Genomic DNA, 19,614 nt, shown 5'->3' on the forward strand with positions numbered 1-19,614 from the left:
CCAATAAAGCAAAACTGCACATTTCAGAGTGGCCTTTTATTATGGCCAGTCTAAGGCACACGTGTGCAATAATCATGCTGTCTAATCAGCATCTTGATATGCCACACCTGTGAGGTGGGATGGATTATCTCGGCAAAGGAGAAGTGCTCACTAACACAGATTTAGACAGATTCGTGAACAATATTTGAGAGAAATTGATCTTTTGTGTATATAGAAAAAGTTTAGGATCTTTGAGTTCAGCTCACGAAAAATGGGAGCAAAAACAAAAGTGTTGCGTTTATATTTTTGTTCAGTGTTAAGAGCAGCTCGTTTATTCACTAATAGAAAAATAATTACTACTGAGTTTGTGTAATCACCCCATTAATATTGTAAATTCATGTTGTGTCTGTTACAGAACCAATAGGGATAATGGTCAAACTTCCATGAAAGAGATGTTTTTATATAGCTTAACATCTATTTTTGCATTTCAAAGGCTGTTTTAGATATAAGTTGCAGCCAATAGAGTATGTCATGTGAGTGTAATAGTACAACTGCAATCAGGTGCCTGAACAAACTTGGGACAAATACCAAAGAACGAGACTACATGTATTGACATCACAGCTTCCACACAGAGGGCCAGAGTAAGATAAAGCAGACACAACAAAAGGATACTTTCAGGAAAAGATAACTTTATTTAGTCTGGGATACATACTCTTGTTATGGTTGATTACTTGTCAGATAGAAAACACAGTAGCTTTTCAAAAATAAAAGCAAGGTCCATTTAATTAATTATATTTATTTATGGTTTTTAAAACACACTTCAATAAATATTTTTTTTCTTTTGGTCATTTTTACAAAAGAACAGCTGAGGGAACAACACTGGATTAAAGGTCAACGGTGTAGACACAGGCCAACACAGACACTGCAGATGCCACGGGTAATATCAAACTGAAAATACCTTTACACACCTCCAAGTGTTTTACACAAATCTGTCCACATCACTATGACAGGTATAAACAACTCTCCAATTATTCAAATGAATGTTAAGCACTATTAGACCAGTGGTCTGCAAAGATAGGTAGTACCACACACTGAAGAGCACAGAGAGAGCTAGCTCTACGTTAAGACACGTGGGTAACAGAGACACAATGCACCCTGATGCACATCCTGCTGTTTAGCCTGGATGTCTCCGCCACTCTCATCCTTCTGACTTAAAACTGTATCACAGTGAGAGACAGAGCTTTACAGAGATCTGTTTCACTTTCAAAGGTTTAAAGGGAAGTCGAGAAGTCCACACCTTTGAGTATCAGGGTGCAACAATGGGTTAAGATAAATATACTGAACATCATAGTAAAAACTGCAGTGATTGGCTCACCGCAGTGACTTTAGCAGAGGTAAACATATCTTCAGGTAAGTGCAGTGACATATGAAGCGGAGTGTGTGAGAGGCATGGAAAGGATAATGATGTGTATGTAGAGACCCTATTTTTGACTGCTTAAAGGATCATACCCGTTTTTACGCAAGTTTAGTTTTTATTACAAATCATGCTCGCTTTGCCTTTCTGATGACTGTTCTCCATAACTTTGCAAATTTTAGGGACTTCAACCTTCCTTGAGACAGGTGAACATCATGCTCAGTTTCCTTCTCCTGAATGTTACATAATCCTTGTGTGGTAAAGCAACATCATTTGAAAGTTTAAAAAAAAACTGCTGCAGTAGGGAAATCTTGAGCTGATGGGGAGCTCAGACTGAGTTTGGTCAGAAATGATGTGAATGCACATTGTGCAAAAGGAAATTTTGTAGTTTCTTCTTTTGGTAGGCTTTACAACAGGAACTGTTTTTTTAATGCACATCACAAAAATGCTGTTGCATCACCACACTATGACCTGTCACAAAAAAAATGCTCACGATGTTCACGGATGGAATCTCTTTTAAGCATGTCGCCATGAGCTGACACTCGCAGCCTGGAAGGTACAGAAGCACATTCAATCTATATACTTCAAATATATTGGAAAGTTTGCCATTGCAAGTTCACTATAAATGATTATAAGTAAATAGGTTAAAGGAACAGTTCATCCAAAAATGAAAACTCAGTTGATGGAATGTCTTTTTCTGAAGCTTCACAGTAAAACACATTCTCCTAAACAGCTGAAGTAGATGGGGACTTGTTTTAAAACATCCGAAACAACCAAAAACAGTGAAATGACTCGATACATCCTGTCAGTTTTATTCCAAGTCTTTAGAAGCCTTGAGATCCCAACTTGACTTGAAAAGACTATTCACAACATTGTCGCTCAACTGTAAAGATGCATGGTAACTATTGAAACCAGTAAATTACATTTATAATAATGGGTATTTGTTGGTTTTGGTGAAATTCTAGCTGATATATAGAGCCGCTTATATGAAGCCAAACCTTTCAGCGGTTCAACAGTGCCGCATCTACACACTTATATACACTAGTAAACAAAGAAGAAGAAGCCTGTTGTGCTCATGAAATCAAACTGCTGCACCTGGATAGAGCCCAACATGTTGTCACTGGTGTGAACATTTTTTACAAACTCACAAAATTCACAAAACATGTTTGACAAGGGTTTAGATAAGAGGAACAAAGTCTATGAGCTTAACACCAGAAATGTAATTAGAGCTATGGAATAATAAATCATCCATCATTAAAATAAAAACAGTGTGAAATGATTGGTTATATTCTTGGTATTGGCTGAAAAAATATCTATACTGTGCAGCCTAGGTACTAATGCACCCAGTCTGGCATCTACAGTGAAGACTTTTAACCAGTTTAAATAACGTCTTCAAATCACTTTGGGATCTAAGGGCTTCAGGAAACTTGGATTACCCTGGACAAGCGGTGTGGAGCCATTTTATGCTTTCTTGTGTTTTTTATGTTTCAAAACTTCAGCTTCTTGTTCGGGAGAATGTTGCAACATGTTTTGTTGTGAAGCTCCAAAAAATGTTTTGTGGACTACGAATTACACAGGTATGGTCCATTTGGCTCTCATGTGGCTACAAATCATTGACTCGGGCGCTGTATCCTCCTGACACACTACGTAGGTCACTCTCCACTGAATCAACAAGCTGCCATTTCTCTTGGTTATAACATGTAGCTGTCATTTAAAGCAGCAGCACAGCCATAAGTCAACCATCTAGCTGATGAAAGATTCTGTGAATTAGGTTTAGCTTAACTACAAAAGATCTAATTACTGAAACCTGACCCCTCTAATCCTTATGTCCACCTCTTAAGGTAAACTCTGTTACCTCGGTCTCCACTGTATCTCCTCAGGTATAGTAAGCCCCCTCGCCTGTTTGCTCATTGACCCAGTTGTATTCCCTGTGTCAGCAGGCATATAAACCGGAACACAGAAAGCTAATACTGTGGTTTGTTTTACTGGAGCTCATGTATTATTAATGCAGAGGGATCCTCCCTGCAGGTAAGCAGATCCCTGACAGAGGAGATGGTCAAATGAAAACGGTGGTTTTCATTCCTCTCAGGGGCAGTGGAGATCCTCCAAACAGCTCCTGATGCTGCTGTCTGCTTCAGTGCATTTAAGAGGGAATGTGGCAGATAGTTTGGCAATGACTGTGTGTGTAGGAGAACCAGTTTACATCATCAGGCAGGGAATTAGGGCACCATGGTATCATGACAGACATGAGCACACCAGCATATACACATATCTCAGGGCATCCAGTGAGTCACAATGTTATTAATAGACCAACACAGCAGGTGCTGTCACTCTGTCTATTGCTCACAGCCAATTATAAAGCTCTGCAGGTGTGCACAGCCAGCCACACATTCACTGAAAAGTTAATCCAATATCAGCCGCTTCTTCGTCTTTGCTCCAACCTTTGCTCTCCCCTCAATACACGTCTTCTACTTTTAGAAGCATATGCTCTCTCTAACACATACACACACACATGGAAATGTTATTCCCCACCTGGAGCCCCCGAAAGAGCAGTGGGAACAACAGCATGGAAAAAGGAGCAGGTATCAAAGAGGTTAATAGCATTAAAAAGGGAAAGGAATGTGTAGAAGAATGAAAGGCAACAAAACAGTGTACAAAAATATGGGCTGTCATTCAGAACATACAGTGATTCTGCACAAGCACTTAAAAGGGGCTAAACAGGTGAGTGTCCTCCCCATGTTTCAGTGTTCCTCATTACATCCTGTCTGCTGCCACAGGCTGGGTGGATCAGCTGGTGAGCTGTTACAATGTTCAGCTGTGATCTCTCAATGGTCAGTCTTCCTCAAAGCGCAGAATAAACATTCAAATGTCTTCTATACAAAAGTTCCCTCCAGATGCCTGTTAGCCTCACACCTGCTTTGTTCAAACTGTTTGTTACTGTCAGCAGCAGCAGATTTAGGTGCAGTTCTATTCGTTCAAATCCACTGTTCAAACACTCCTATGGTGCACTACATCAAAAACTAGTGATTCAAATCAAACCTTTTCGAAACATAGTACCTGCCTCACTTGGTCTTTTTTATTGACATCGGTCTTGTCAGGTGAAAACATTTAATCTCAAAAATATTCACTTCTCTTGGATGAAGAAAACACCTTGTATAAACTGGATGATGATGCATTTTTGGAATTTTCCAGAAAAAGGATTTTGAAATTCACCAAAATCAAAACGTACCATTTTGTTCAACAGAGGCTATTTTCATGTGACAATACTCAAAGGAGGTAAATCTAATTGGGTTAGCTTAGTCCTGTGTGTTGTTTAGCTTGACTCTGTCAAGTTTGGTTCAAATGCAGCATTACAAATACAAGAATACGAGTACAAAAGCTGTAAGTATCCGGTGTTTTTCCCTGTGTTCTGAAGAAACACAGAGTTACACTCAAAGGCCTAGAGGAACGCCATCACTGACAGGTAGCACAACTATGACCCATGATCAGGTTTGTTGCTGTTTTCATACACATTTATAAGCATCACTGAGCTATAAAGTTAGTTATAATGTTTTCAATCCTTCAGTCAGTACACACCGAGTTATACAGCCTCATGTAACTTGTAACTTCTTTTAACTTTAACGTTATTGCTACATCAATAGTCTACAAATCCTGCAGGAATTGGTCTTTCCTACAAACAAACACACACACATGTACAGACTCTGAGTGTCAATTACCCCACATACTGACGAGGTTATTTGATCCACACATGTACTACAGTAGACATGTAGTACTACAGTATCAACACACATCAACAACTTCTCCAATTACCGCATCACTTATCCACTACACTCCATTTCCTCCTATTTCAGCTGTCCCCTGTCCAAGCGGACATGACAGACTCAAAGGCCATCAGGTGGGGCTAACAACAATGTGTGTGTGTGTGTGTGTGTGTGTGTGTGTGTGTGCATACATGCACACTTCTGCTGGTTATTTCACACAGTACATCAATATAGCAGTTAGCTGAGGACATTTTTGTGTGCTCAGAATTGCTGGGGGATCTTCATGTACTCTGGTTTATGTATAGAAAGTCTACAACTCCTCAATCCTCACTGTACCTCTGATGGATATTTTGATATTTAACATGTATGAGCTGTGGGTAATTACAGGGTACAGGTCGTGACAGACCAGACAGAAGCTCCAAAAACGAATGCAGCCAATTAGCTTAATCTTCCAATTCTCCAAACATCTAAACTCATTAATAACTGTTGATAGTTTATATAACATCCATTTTCTGTCTGAAAATCATTAAGAAACTAATTTTGGCTTATAGCTTTGGAGAAATTTGGTGTCACCAGAACTGCTGACATCTTTTTCAAGTTTGAAAACCCAAGACAGTCAAGCAACAGATGCATCAAATATTGAAAAAGGCCTTTGTCAATTTGTTTAATCATTTTACTACTGCTTTAGGACTAAGGTTTTTTTCACGATAAAGGTATGGTTTGTAAAATATGGCCAGAATTGAAGGTAGCTCTAAAAACATCAGTGGGGCAGCATTTCATCACAGTAACGACACTAGCTGTCCTTGGTTGTAGATTGCTTCCATAAGCTACTTAGACATGGAGCCTCTGGCCCTACAGTTTGCCTTGATTGGGACCTTGAATCATGGAGGGAGTCATCACGGGTGGCTGGATCCAGCAAAACTGGATTTGGCCGCCTGAGAGTGAACACTGTTGGACACCTGACTGGGACTAAACCCAGCCTCTAAGACTGACGGATACCCGTTTGAAGACAGGGCATACAATACAGAGGTGATTTACAGTGGCTCCAATCAGGACTATGACTCCCAGGATGAGAAGTCAGACACAGTAGACGAGGGCACAGAACATTTTTGCCATATCTTACAAATTGCTCCTTTAAGTGACTACAAATGTTTAGTTGCATTAACTGTGGTTACATCTAAAAACAAAAGCAGAAGCATCATAAAACTTTAGTATTTTTTTTTATATATATATAAAAAGGAGTTTTACACTAAAAATCAAAGCTACTTTGAAAGATTCTTACATTTAATTTAAGAACCTTGTGTATTTTTGTAGGTCACAACCTGTCCCTCTATTAACACACATGCACACATTCACACACACAGGTACAGTTGATGCCTTTCCAAGGGACAAGCTAAAATGTCGAGGCAGAGAATAACCCGTCCCATCGGCTCTACATCCCCTCCACTCTGCATTCTGCCACTGAAATGAAACACCAACAGGGCCGTAAACATCAGCTCCACCACAGCCCCGTTGTCACAAATTATTCAGTTGTCTATGATTTCCTCACCGATGAGGAAAACCCACAGAGTTACAATATCAAGTCACACATTATCTCTCAGAAAAATAAGCAGGAGCTGTCAGAAGTCCAAAGATCCAAGTGGACTGTCTTCCTTTGCTTTGCCACCACAGAGTTATGACATTCATGAAGAGCCTCTTGGCGGGCTGGACCTTCAGTGATAAATTAATGACATCACCCGTAAGGCTTTAACAGATATACAGCTCTGGTCTAGGCCAGTCTAGACACATACTGCACTGGGTAAAGGGATAAAAATCCTCTGACTCCTATGGTGTTTTTTACACCCATACTTTTTTTTCTGTCTTTTTCACTCTCATATCTCCTCATCTCTGTTAACCTCTGCAATGACTCCGTCCACTCCCTTTTCATCTTTGGCAGTGTGCTAGACCCAGCGGGGTTGTCAGATGCGTCCGTTGCCGTGGGTGCTGCTTCGGCGGTGTGAGGAGTAGTGAAGTTCGGCTGTGGAAAAGTTGGAGGATGAGGAATTGGAGGAAGGGGAGGAGGAGGTGAGTCCACAGGCTTCACAGGCCAGAGCCAGCTGCCTCAGGGCATCCAGGGAATCCATCTTAGCTCCTCTTAACAGATCGCTCTGACCCTATATAACACAGGGAAAAACATGACTTTGACTCAAGTATTTATTGTAATAAATGCATAACAAATTTTGGTAGTAACCCATGGAGGTGACCTCCATTGTCAAGTGTTCATGTTCTGTAAAGTTGACTGCTGACTGGAGCTGGGGGGAAATGTGATTTAATTCTTAATTTAATGTTACAGAGAGGAGAGCAAAAAGACTAGAGAGAACCAGAATCACTGGTGAATGCTGAGTTCTGTGAGAGGATGACCTTAATTTAAAACACACAGTATAAAGTGTGACCAGCATTTCATCAAACTACTACTTTTGAGAGCCAACTTCAATTAAATTTTGAATTGTCAAAAAAGTTCCTTGACTCAGGTACAAAGATGAGTTAGTATCTTTAAGTTTTATTTACATTAAGTGTATTCCTGCCGACTGTCTTCCTCATTCTATGACTCTCAGGTGACCAAATGAAATGCACAATTACATTAAGCAAACTTGTGGATTTCTCTGAATTTGATCATTGTTGGGAACCTCTGGAATAATATTAATAGACAACTCAGCAAAAAATATTACAGAGGTCTAGTCTTTTTAGACATTTTGATTGTATCTTTAATGGTGGACAATAACATAGTTTTGACTAATTGAAAAGAAGCACCTGAGCCAAAGCTAACATGGTGATCTTATTGCCTTTCGGTAGCCATCTGTCCATTCATTTATTGAACTAACTACTTGAATTGGACATGATTGACCTGTCATGTAGTATTCAGTTCAATAAATGAATATTTTTTGCTGAGTTGTCAATTAATATTATTCCAGAGTTTAATCCACAAGTTTGCTTAGTCAGTTCAATAAATGAATGGACAGATGGCTACCGAAAGGTAATAAGATCTGCATTAGTCTGTCATAGTAAATTCTAAATGGTAATTATCTCCCTGGCTGCTATAAGCTTTAGCTGAACTGTGGAGTGAGCTTGTTCCACTTTTACATGAGCAGCAGGTGAAACATAACAGTCTTTAAAAAAGTTGACACTGAAAGAAAACATTAGGAAAGTGTGAATAAACAAAATTAACAGATATCTATCTGCCACCAGTCCTATTAAAACTGAGAGTTTTGATTGGTTGTGTTCCTTTCCCGTACCTTGAGCACAGTGATGTTCCAGGTGAAACTCTCCAGAGCTTTGCTTTGCTTGCGTCCCTTCAGTCCCTCCTTCTCCCCAAGCCGAGAAAGATCCTCATGGAAGTCCATGCCTGCAAAATAAAGAGGAGAGAAGCTTTGCATCAGTTTGGAGGAGTGGGTGGGCAACAAGAACTCAAAGTCAGGTGAATTATAACTTTCATGTGTAAGGGCGAATTGCTTGAACTATTTTTGTGACCAATAGCAAATGACTAGAGGAAGATTTCAAAAACATGTCTTGATGGATTGGTAGTCAGATACTTGATTTACAGATTGATGTCAAAGCAGAGACAGTGCCATCCCTCATGACATTTACATGGGCAGCTAAAGGTCAGGAGGGAGGTTTTAATAATACACAGGTTTGGTAGTGGAGATCTGGCTGTAAATGTTTGCTGTGCAGCTGTCACACTGGTTCATGACAACTGAGACTGAAAAAAAGACTGGGAAAAAAAAATCACAATATTAATGCTGGACAGAACTGCAGTGTGTTGTGAATGTAGATTCATTGTACAACATTTCAAGCAGAGATAATTACTGGATATTTTTTGGGAATGTGTAGCTCAACGGATCCTCATATCAAAAAGTACAAAAATGACAGTGCTTTTCTAATTAGAGATTCATACTGTCAAAAACACCACCAAGTGCTGTCTCTAAACTTGTAATGTTGTTTACTGACACACTCTCCGAGGAGTCTCCCAAATTAAGTTTGGCTGTTTGATGTTTAAATCAGACCTCCGCAATTGTTGAATCTTTAGGATACCTCAGTCATTATATTCATGATATTCATGAGCACTCATCTAAACCATTTTAGGTTAGTTCATTATCACCTCTCGTCAGCTCAACCAGCCATTCATTCCCCTCTCACTGGCCTGTGCACTTTACCTTCTCTCTGAACCTGGGCGATCCTCTCCTGAACGGCGTCTGCATTCTCAATAAGTTGTTTCTGGGCGGAAATCATCTGAAGGGACAGGGAGGGAGATTGTGTTAAAGTCAACACTGTGAAGCAGACTACTGTTTTACTGCATAGAGCAGCTCTTGGTAAGGGAACTTTTTTGACAATTCAAAATTTAAGTTGGTTCTCAAAAGTAGTAGTTTGATGAATTGCTGGTCAGAAAGAAAGAAACTTGTATTTGCTTATTTCCAATTTCCTTCACTTTTACTCTCACTCCATGACATTTTGAAGACAAATATTGTACTTTTAGTCAACTACACTCAACTACACAGCTACACGGACACAGTCTGTTGATCTTGTTAGTTCACTGAATGTTTTGAATTAAAATCTTGTGCTCATATGATTATCTGACAGCTTGCCCTGTCCTCATTTTGTTTTGTAGCAACATCATCACATTTCCAGATGTCAGCAAGTAACATGGTGAGTAAAATGCTCTTATTACCAATGGCCAAACCAAAAAATATAAGAGCCAGTTGTGATACCATAATTAGCAATGTCAATGGATAAGTGGGACTCTGGGTTGAAGAGCAATACAGTTTGTTTTGGGTTTGTTTTACATGCAAAATTTGTGTAAATTAATGTAAGAAATGAAGAGAGGGACAGAAGACGAGCTGAAGGACAGCAGGAAAAGAAGAGAGATAGAGGCGGTTGGTGACTAAGCCTTGTGTGCACCCAGAAAGGCAGAAGAGGTGTGATGTATGACTGGAGATCATACTAACTGTAGCTTCGTGACACTGACCTGGCAGGCTCACATTTACTGCGTTTTCACTCAAACATCATCAGCTCTGCTGACATGGATGTACACAGAGTGATGGTCATAGAAAAAAGATACTCATTATACTGAGGTGTGTGTAGGTGTAAAGGCTGAGTGCTGAAACAAGTGGGAGAGATTTGTCCTGATCTGATGCAAGAGGGGATCGAGTAGGAGGAGACACAGCTGGTGTGTGTGTGTGTGTGTGTGTGTGTGTGTGTGTGTGCCTGTGTGTGTGTGTGTCTGTGTCTGCATGTGCCTGTGTGTGTGTGTGTGTGCGTGTGTGTGTGCTTGAGGAACAGTGTGGTGACTGTTTCATGCATATCGCCTCTAATGTGTCTCTAGTGTCTTTCTGCATGTTTTATGCATTAGTGAAATGCATTTGCATGTGGAGATGTGAGTACACACTCTGTAACAGTGTTGGGTATTACGAATAAAAAAAATTCCATTGGAATCCATTTTGATGGCACTTGAGAAAAGTTAGCACAAAGCAACTAACCACCGAGTACACTAATCAAATGATGAAGGGTACACAAAGAGCACAGAGACTTGTCACTGTGTGATCAGACAGACTATTTCAGTCACTTAAATGTTGAAGGCTGGCATTAGCCTAAGATTTTAGCAGCCCTAGCGACTTAGCTCCAGGCATGGCGATGCTGATGGACACTACTTTGTGAGCGTGCGCAGAGTTGAGCATTATAACATGCTAAGATGGTGCATATGTGAAACATCATCTTCTTTATATCACCGTGTTAGCATCGTTATGGTCAGCATGTTGACTTTACCATTTAGTTCAAGTACCATGAAATACAGCTTCATAGAGCCAACAGGAAAGCTGCTAACTCTGTTCATTTTCAAAGCGAACATAAAGCACATAACCCACCGTATGATACAAAAAGCCATTTTCAACCATAAATTTGACTCTGTTATCAGTAAGTTGGTCTGTCCACCACTTTGATCCAGACTTTATTATGTCAACTAATACTTTACTGTATGTGGAGTGCATTTTAGCAAATGTCAGCATTGTAAATGGCTAAAATAAGACGTTGAAATTTTTTTAACATTTAAACATTTAAGGCAACCCACTAAACATCAGCATGTCAAACTGGCAATAGTAGACTTTTTTGCTTCAACTCATCACTCTGAAGTAAGAGCTGATTGCAACGTATGAATAGTTCTCTTAAACCTTTGCTTTCACTATGCTATTCAGTCTGCAACCAGCATCATTCTTTCACAGGAAAAACAAAGGATGAAAAACATGATGAATGCACAACGAAAACAGAACGAGGCATTATTTTCCCCGATCGCTATCCCCAGGTAACGGTGTTTCCTCTTACCATCGGGTCATGAGACTGTTCAAAACCAGCATTCCTTCTGCTACGTCAGAGAGTAACAACACCTGCCTACTGACACAACTACAACTAGGTGTCTTGCTGCATTCATAGCACTTAAATCAGGGTTTCTAGGTGAAATTGGGATTGTAATGGATGCATTTTACTTTAGACACGCTGCTAACGCTAGCCATGTTGCTAACACTTTCACTGCAACAGTGGTGACAACAGTAATACCACAGGGAAACACTAAGAGCGGAGAAGTTGTCTATTTCCACTTAAGGTTAGCATTCTTTCATTAGCATTTAGTTGAAAGAGCCTCTGTGGCTGGGTATACAGTAGCTTCAACTAGCTGCTAGTCCGGTGATTAATACCTATTTTTTGTATTGCTGACTATGAGTATGTGGGACTGACTCCAAATAAACTACAGTGCCCACCTTTCATTGTAATCAGGCAACATGTCACCCGGAAAAGTTTTGGATAGTTTCGTACAATAGTGACGATGGGTCAGAGCGATACCATCTGTCAGGCTTCCAGAAGAGTATGTGGACAATTTGAGTTAGACTGATTGAATTTACTGTTGGTTTTTGTCATTTTATAGAATGTGCTGACTCTGGTGGCATTTAAAACTTTCTCAGGTGGAACTACATTATCCAATCATTTTTTAAGTGCACAGAATAAATAAACAGATTTGTAAAAAAAAATGTTTTAATAGTAGAGAGGTCCGATGTTGGTGCCTGTTTCGGAACTGTAGACATTTTTCCTGTGTTAAAATATCAAAGCCACATCTTAAAACTTGAACAACAACCTTACATTTAATGACATGTGAGTAAACTCTACTACAACAACAGGCTGAGAAAGCTGAGGCTGTAGTAGGTTTACCCTTCAAAACAAATACGTGCACTCATCAGTCTTACTGACCGTGTCGTAGGCAGTGAGTAGCTTTCGCGTCGTCTCGGAGAGGTTGACCAGAGGCTCCAGGCATGGGTAGCCCTCCTTCAGAACCATGGTAGCCCCCATAGTGCCCTCAGGGCTTTGCAGCCTCGTGGCCAGGCTCTGGATGCACTGCTTCAGCTTGGCCACAGTGGGGAGCCCACACTGCTCTTTGAAACTGGCAGTGGTGCTCTGAAAACAGGGTGAAGGCAAAAGACAGGGAGAGGGATGAGGAGGAAGAGGAGGAGAGGGAAACTAGTATTAGATCAGATGTACGGTTCCGGCTCTAAAACTAAGCTGAGAAAGGTCAAAGCGGATGGCACACCCTGTACGTACACACATGTGTGCATGCGCACACACACACACACACACACACACACACACACACACACACACACACACACACACACACACACATAAACACACTTTCCCTCCCTTCCCCTGTCATATGCTGTCTCTCTTGTGAATTAAATCAATATGGCAGTCATTGCCGCTTTTAATCCAGTGAAATCAGCCTTAGCTTAAGCGCATTTGGCAAAAGAGAAGACAATATGGTGTACATGTGGAACGGGAAAATCCAAGCAAATCAGAGTGTTTTTCAACGGCTGCAGGTGTGTCAGGATGCAAAACTGGGTTGGTTAGCAAATCAGAAGGGCCAAAAATAGGAGTCATGTATAAATCTGCTAAACTGCTATTTCAGGTCACTTCATTATGAAGGTAAAAGATTTATTTTTGCACATTTAAGAGCTAGAATGGGAACCTCTTCTGTCTAACTGAATGCAATTTGCCACCTGGCAGAGCCCCAACTGGACTAGTGATTATCTAGCCCCACCTGTGTGAAAGCGTGTGTGTGTGTGTGTGTGTGTGTGTGTGTGTGTGTGTGTCTGCAAGTGTGTATGTGTATGACATACAGCAACAGAGGCATGGTGAATAATAAGTGAGTGTGGCAGATGAGCCCACAGCTGGACTCATGGCAGAGAGACAGGGACAGCGAGGAGGACAGAGCTCCAATCGGAGGGAAAGGACAATGAGATTTAAGCAGGCAGATTAAAAGCCGTTTGTGAATGAGCGAGTGCGTTTCTGTGCAGGGCTGACTGTGTGAGTGTGTGGGTTTGTGTGGGAGGGTGTCTGACAGATTGATTGGGCTGGATTGTTTCAGGGTTGTGTGATACATGAGGTGGATAGGGATTTATCTCACGCTGGAGGTTTTCCTCTAATGATTATATTGAGGTGGTTACACAACAATCGTGGGACATTTTGTAAATGAGTGAGCAGGAGTTCTTTATGGCAGTATGGTGTCGAGGAATGTCGTGGAAACCAGAGATTCCCTTTTCGGTTATTTGATCCATGAATCTACACTTCCTGGCCCAAGCTACATGTACACCCAAACATAGCACCCATTGTGAATGTTGAATAATATGGTGGTTAGGGGTTTTTAGTTTGACATTTAGGAAAATGTGCTTGTTTGCTTTCTTTTAAAAAAATGAAGAGAAGATCCATATTACTGTCATGACTGCATGAAGTCTGTAGCTAGACAAATAGAAGACAAGCTGTTTAGCTTAGCACAAACACTGTCAGCAGGGGAAACTGACAGCTAGCCTGGCTAGTTTAAAAATACAACTATGTACTGTTTGTTTAATACATATACAAACATTGTGTATTATAATTCTTGGTCAACATCAGCTGGGACATCACCTTGTGAGAGCAGCTGAATTTACGAGATCATGTGATCATGTGATGTTGAGAATCCATCTCGCCAGCCTTCAAGCTACGCACTTGTGGCTGCACACAGGCATTAAACCAGCCAGTATCCGTTGGAGCACTTCTGGCAGCTACAGGTCTGGTTTAGATGTGACGACCAGCGAGAGGAGCGACAGTTCATTTGAAAACAATGACGGCAGCTCCTGAAAATGCTAGCAGAGATGCTACTGTAGCATAAGTCAAATCAGAACTGCACAGTATATTTCACTGAAAGAAGAGCAAAGAACAGCACTGAAGACTTTAATCGATGCAAAAGGAATTTGGTAGGAGTTTGACTCAGAAAATGGTATTGGTCTCGTACTGTTGATCTGATTAGCCTGTGATTTTAAACTTCTGACATTTGTTACAATGCCTCTTGTTATGGATTTAAGCTAACCTCAGTCAAGCACAGTAAACTACATCCTGACTCCGGCTTCATACTTAAAGGTCATATTTATAAAATTTTTATGTAGACAAATCTTTTTTCAAATAATTCGACAGCGCTTGTAGACAAGCCTAAAATAAAAGTATCTCTTTTCCTTAAAAACATTAATACCATTGCAAATTAAGATTCTACAAATTTGTCAAGTCCAAAATTCTTGTTTTGGATATCTCTGTGTAAGAAATCTGACACTTGTTTTCAGCTTCTAACACAGTTTGTCAGCCAACATTATAACACTGTTGGTTTCACTTGGTACCTGATGAGTTTGATCAGTGACTCAGCGTCCTGGTGGTTGCCATTTTGTGGGAAAACTTAAAAATGGTTGATTTCTACAGTATGTGACCAGCACTCTTTAGTGCCCTTATGTTAACTGGCTAGCATTAGCAAAGTTGACGTTATTCAGAGTTCGCAATAAGATAGCTAACTTTAGCAACATAATGTTTGAAAGCTAACTCGCAACATTAGCTAGTGCAACAAACTGGCAACCACTTGAGCGGGGGCATATGATGGAACAACAGCGCTGTTAGTGTGAATGCAAGAGAGAGGATGGAACATTTAGTGGCTGAATGTCCTCAAAAACTACTTTAGACTTACTTAAACCCCCACAATTTTTCTTTATATTTTCATTTATTTATTCATTTATTCAGTGTGTTTCTTTTGTTTCGTTGTTCTGTGTTGTTTTGTGTTTTGTTTTTGATTGTGTATGGTCTTGTATCAGATGTTATTATTTTGTGGTCATATGTTGCTCTCCTGATGAGTATTGTTTTGCTGTCTCAAAATAAGAATTAAAAAAAAAGTTTAAAATAAATAAAGAAATAAAACCAAAATAATACTGCATAGTGCAAATCTTAACCCTCCTCATGAACATCAGTACACCCATTTCCCAAAATGCTTGCAGAATGTACATGTACAATACAGGTGCTCTATCAGCCTCTGGTCCTGTTCAGTCACAAGAGTATTAGTGAGTTTGGATACTGATATTGGGCAATAAGGCTTGTTCTCTCCCACCAAACCTGTTAATATCATTATGGATCTGACATTAAGCACGGGGGAATCGTGTCAAGCTGAAAAAGGAAAGGGCAGGGGTGTCCACATACATTTGAAAATACAGTGTACGTTTAGTTCATAACATACATCTCCAAAAACAGATCTTCAGTGAAAATTCTTTTCACATCGCCTTCCCAAGATTATTTGTATTCAGCGATAAGCTGGTGGGTGCTGTGCGACCAGGTTCTATTTTTGCTGATATTTATAGATGCTTTATAATCCTCCTCCACTCTTCTTACTGACTCCTCTTTTGTGATTGGCTCACCTCCTCCTCTCTCTTTCTCCCTAGCTTATTCACCCTACAGAGACGTCTCAGGTGGAATCTGATTTCAGCACTGTCAAGTAAGCTACTCCAGTTCACCGTCATAACCAGATATCTCATCACCAAAGCCTAAAAATACAAATGCGGAATGACACCTGATCTGTTGTGAATCAACTCATAGCCTTTCCTGTAACTTTGGGTTGGGGTTTGGCACATAGGCAAAATAAACACAAGGTGCCAGTGAAGGTTTTGGTTTTACTTTGTTCGCCAACACCAAAGGACATTTTCTCACACTCCTCTCGATGTATCCAGTGAAGATTTTGAGAGGGTGAAACAAATTGTGTTTGTGCTGCACAAACACAAAGCAATACAATGTTAATTTGACACTGAAAAATGAAAAACTGTCAAAACATCTTTTCTAGGAAAAGTGCCCTGGTTACTTTGGGTAATCCAAAATCCTCACTGAACAGTTTGCATTTACCTTTCATTTCTACTAAAAGTATTCCGAATTAAGCTTGTTGTGAAGGTGGTCTGTGGATTATTCAGTGTCGTCAGTACATTAGCTGCACAACTCATGGAGGCAATAAAGGTATTTCAGTGGTACTAAGGTTCTTCATGTAGCAAAAAAAAAAAAGGGGGGGGGGTGTTAGATGTTTTCATGTTCATACAGAAAGTAAAGCCAACTTTCACTTTGTATCATTCTCACTTTAAACACCATCTACAGACTGTGCAGACATTATCTGCATTATCAGATCACATTTAAGTCTAATAAATACATACATAAACATCTCTGTTTGTTACAATCATATAAACACTAGGAAATAGCCATCACAAACGTACCTCAGTCCTACAGGCTACCCAATCCAACAGTAGCTCCTCACTGCTGTTACTGTGCTTTGTTCAAACTGGGTTAGCTTGGCTCGGGCGCTGTGTGCTTTGTGCTACTGTTAGCGGCTAAATGAGTCTTTTACTACCTTACTGCGACTCTTTGGCTCAGGGTGTGGGTGCTTAGTGCTACTGGGTATGCTGCTAATCAGCAGGCTCAGAGGCTGTTTACTGTGAGTGCAACCCATCTGTGTCATGCATCCATATCCATACCATATCCAGCAACCTCATGTCTCTCTTATATGTAAGACAACATCTAACATTGTCATGAACATAAACAATGAACTTAGCTATTGTTAGCACTCACTGCTGTTAAGATACTGTAGTGTGTTGGGGAACATTTTTGTGCTACTAGCTTGCTAATAGATTTAGCATTATATCTGCCTAGCTCTGTTCATGAGCAATGAGTGCATAGGCTGTGTGCATGGAGGCAGGAACATAGGTAGAATTACTGAAATGACCAGACTGACTTATCAGAGGACTGCACCAACTACAGAAACTGTGTTTTTTCTCTTTTATTTGTCAGAGCATTTGATTTCTAGATTGATTTCTGTGAATATACAGAAAAAAATGCCTCTCGAATCTCTTAACAACACTAACTTTAAGTCTGTCCGACAGTCAAAAGATGTGTTTTACCTATGGTTTAACAATTCCAACCCATGTCCCCTCTTACCTGAGCATCCTCCCGGAGGTCCGTTGCCTCTTTGAGGGGGGTACTAGCCAGTTTAAAAGCCTCATCCACCACCTTGATGCCAGTGTGCCTCAGAGTGACGTACTCACGCCCTCGTCTCCCCACCCTCCTCACAGACAGACCTCGTCGCTGAGCCTTTCCGCCGCCTCGCCGGTTCGTGACTGCCACGTGGACAAACAGGCTGGTATGGGGTAACTGGTCTCCTGCGATGCCCAGCAGGGGCACGTTGCGGTAGCCGGGCTGAAGGCACTCAAAGGCCACACTGTACTGGCCAATGAAATCGTCTCCAATGTAGTCGTCATCTAATACCACAAAGCGTAACAAGGCCAGCTCCGGCATGTTTACCTGGAAACGAGAAATGAACATAGTTGAAATTAAATCATTATTCACATCTCAGAATGCACAGTGCTACAGTAAATAGCAGTGGACAAAACTAACAACTGTATTTATCTGATCATCTAGGCTTTTAAGCTTTTAATGTTTTGTCACCATTCAAACGGTGTTTAAATGCATCAGTATGGTTTCATCTGCTCTTGACTGACAATCATCAAGTTTGCTGTTATTAAGGAGGAAAAGATGCACTTAATTAAATATTTACAAGACCAAGCTTTTCAGAGCAGTGATGTTAATTTCACAGTACAATGAAAAGGCATCGTGGTGCTGCTGCAGAGAGAGGCTTGTTGAAACATTATATTTTACATCACACCTTCTCAGGACTTTACCTTCCCTTCGGCTAAAACACCCAAGTGCGTAAGCATGGACCGCCCCACACACACACACACGCACGCACACACACACACACACACACACACACACACACACTCACACTCACACTCACACACAAACACATAGTAAATGGGAGGGCAAATTATGCTAGGAGTGTGTCTCTGAATATTCATTTATAGGAGTCAAGAGTAAACACATCTGACAATAAAATATTATCAGCTAATGTTTCTTCATCTTCACAAAGCCTGGTATTCTCACATACATGCACTCGAACACACTTGCACAGATGATATCTGTGTCATGTTTATAGCAGAAAGCAGTATCAATCATTTCCCTACAGAGAAAGAGATTAAACTTGCCCCAAGCCTGTGTGTGTGTGTGTGTGTGTGTGTGTGTGTGTGTGTGTGTGTGTGTGTGTGTGTGTGTGTGTGTGTGTATGTGTCAGTGTGCATGTGCGTGCATGCACGCGTGCCTGTGTGTGTGCGTGTGTGCTCGTGCATACACCCATACCAATAAACCCATAAAGTCTCAAATAATCAAGCAGCGCAGGTGACACATTGACTCCCTGGTGAATATTGAGATATTACATTTTGCATGTGTCTGAATCTGTGTTCGTGCATGTGTTCTGTCACATCTGTTCCATTTAACAGTCTGTTGCTATCAATTTTGTGTAGGCAACAATGGGAGTGCAGCAGTGAATAAACTCTTTTGTTCCACTCAGCAGTAAAAACTTACTTGTTGATCCCCAACACAAAACCAGCAGGACAGCTATTCATTCAGTTCAAGACTTATATTCATTGCTAACTAAACTAAACAGCTGTGTCCAAATTCAGGGGCCACTGTCTTTGAAGGACATAGCCCATAAATATACAGCCTTCAGAGGGCTGAGACAGAGCCTTCCTCCAGAATGAGACTGTCTGGCCCCAGAAAAACTAAAACTGTACAACCTTAATTAGTCTAGGCAGAGCAAGGAAGTTACACATGACTGGCTGAAAGTGCTTCATCGATGTTTTAGCATCAGTGCCTCATTGGCTCATTATGTATATTAAATGATACAGCTCCCTCGACCACCTGGCTTCTGGAGTTGCTAATTTTGCTAAGATAATGGTTAACATCAGGGGGTAGCAATTATGCTAACCATGCCAGTTATTCATCAACATTTATCTATAAAACTACTTAAAATTTTCTGTTAATCCCATTGGTAAAGAGTAACTAAGTACATTAACTTACATACTTTACTTAAGTACAGGAGGTCCTTGTATTTTATTTGACTTAAATCGAGTACGTTTATACTTCTACTCCAATGCAAGGGGATTTATTGTACTTTTTACACAACTACATTATTTGACAGCTTTTGTCAGTAGTTACTCTCAAGATTCAGATTATCAATAC

General features: G+C 40.5%; 1 protein-coding gene across 1 annotated transcript in view; it reads right to left on the bottom strand.

Moving 5' to 3' along the window:
- Nucleotides 1–648: 648 nt before the first annotated feature.
- Nucleotides 649–19,614, bottom strand: part of plcl1 (phospholipase C like 1) — a 99,307-nt gene continuing 80,341 nt past the window's right edge. The window contains exons 8-12 of the mRNA XM_030427798.1: nt 17,479–17,841; nt 12,418–12,621; nt 9,345–9,420; nt 8,427–8,536; nt 649–7,307 (exon numbers count right to left, since the gene is read on the bottom strand). Of these exons, the coding sequence (XP_030283658.1) occupies nt 7,113–7,307; nt 8,427–8,536; nt 9,345–9,420; nt 12,418–12,621; nt 17,479–17,841 (948 nt within the window). The 3' untranslated portion in view covers nt 649–7,112. The remainder of the gene's footprint in view (nt 7,308–8,426; nt 8,537–9,344; nt 9,421–12,417; nt 12,622–17,478; nt 17,842–19,614) is intronic.

This window comes from Sparus aurata, chromosome 9 (genome assembly GCF_900880675.1).
Source record: "Sparus aurata chromosome 9, fSpaAur1.1, whole genome shotgun sequence".
In the NCBI taxonomy this organism is placed as follows: domain Eukaryota; kingdom Metazoa; phylum Chordata; class Actinopteri; order Spariformes; family Sparidae; genus Sparus; species Sparus aurata.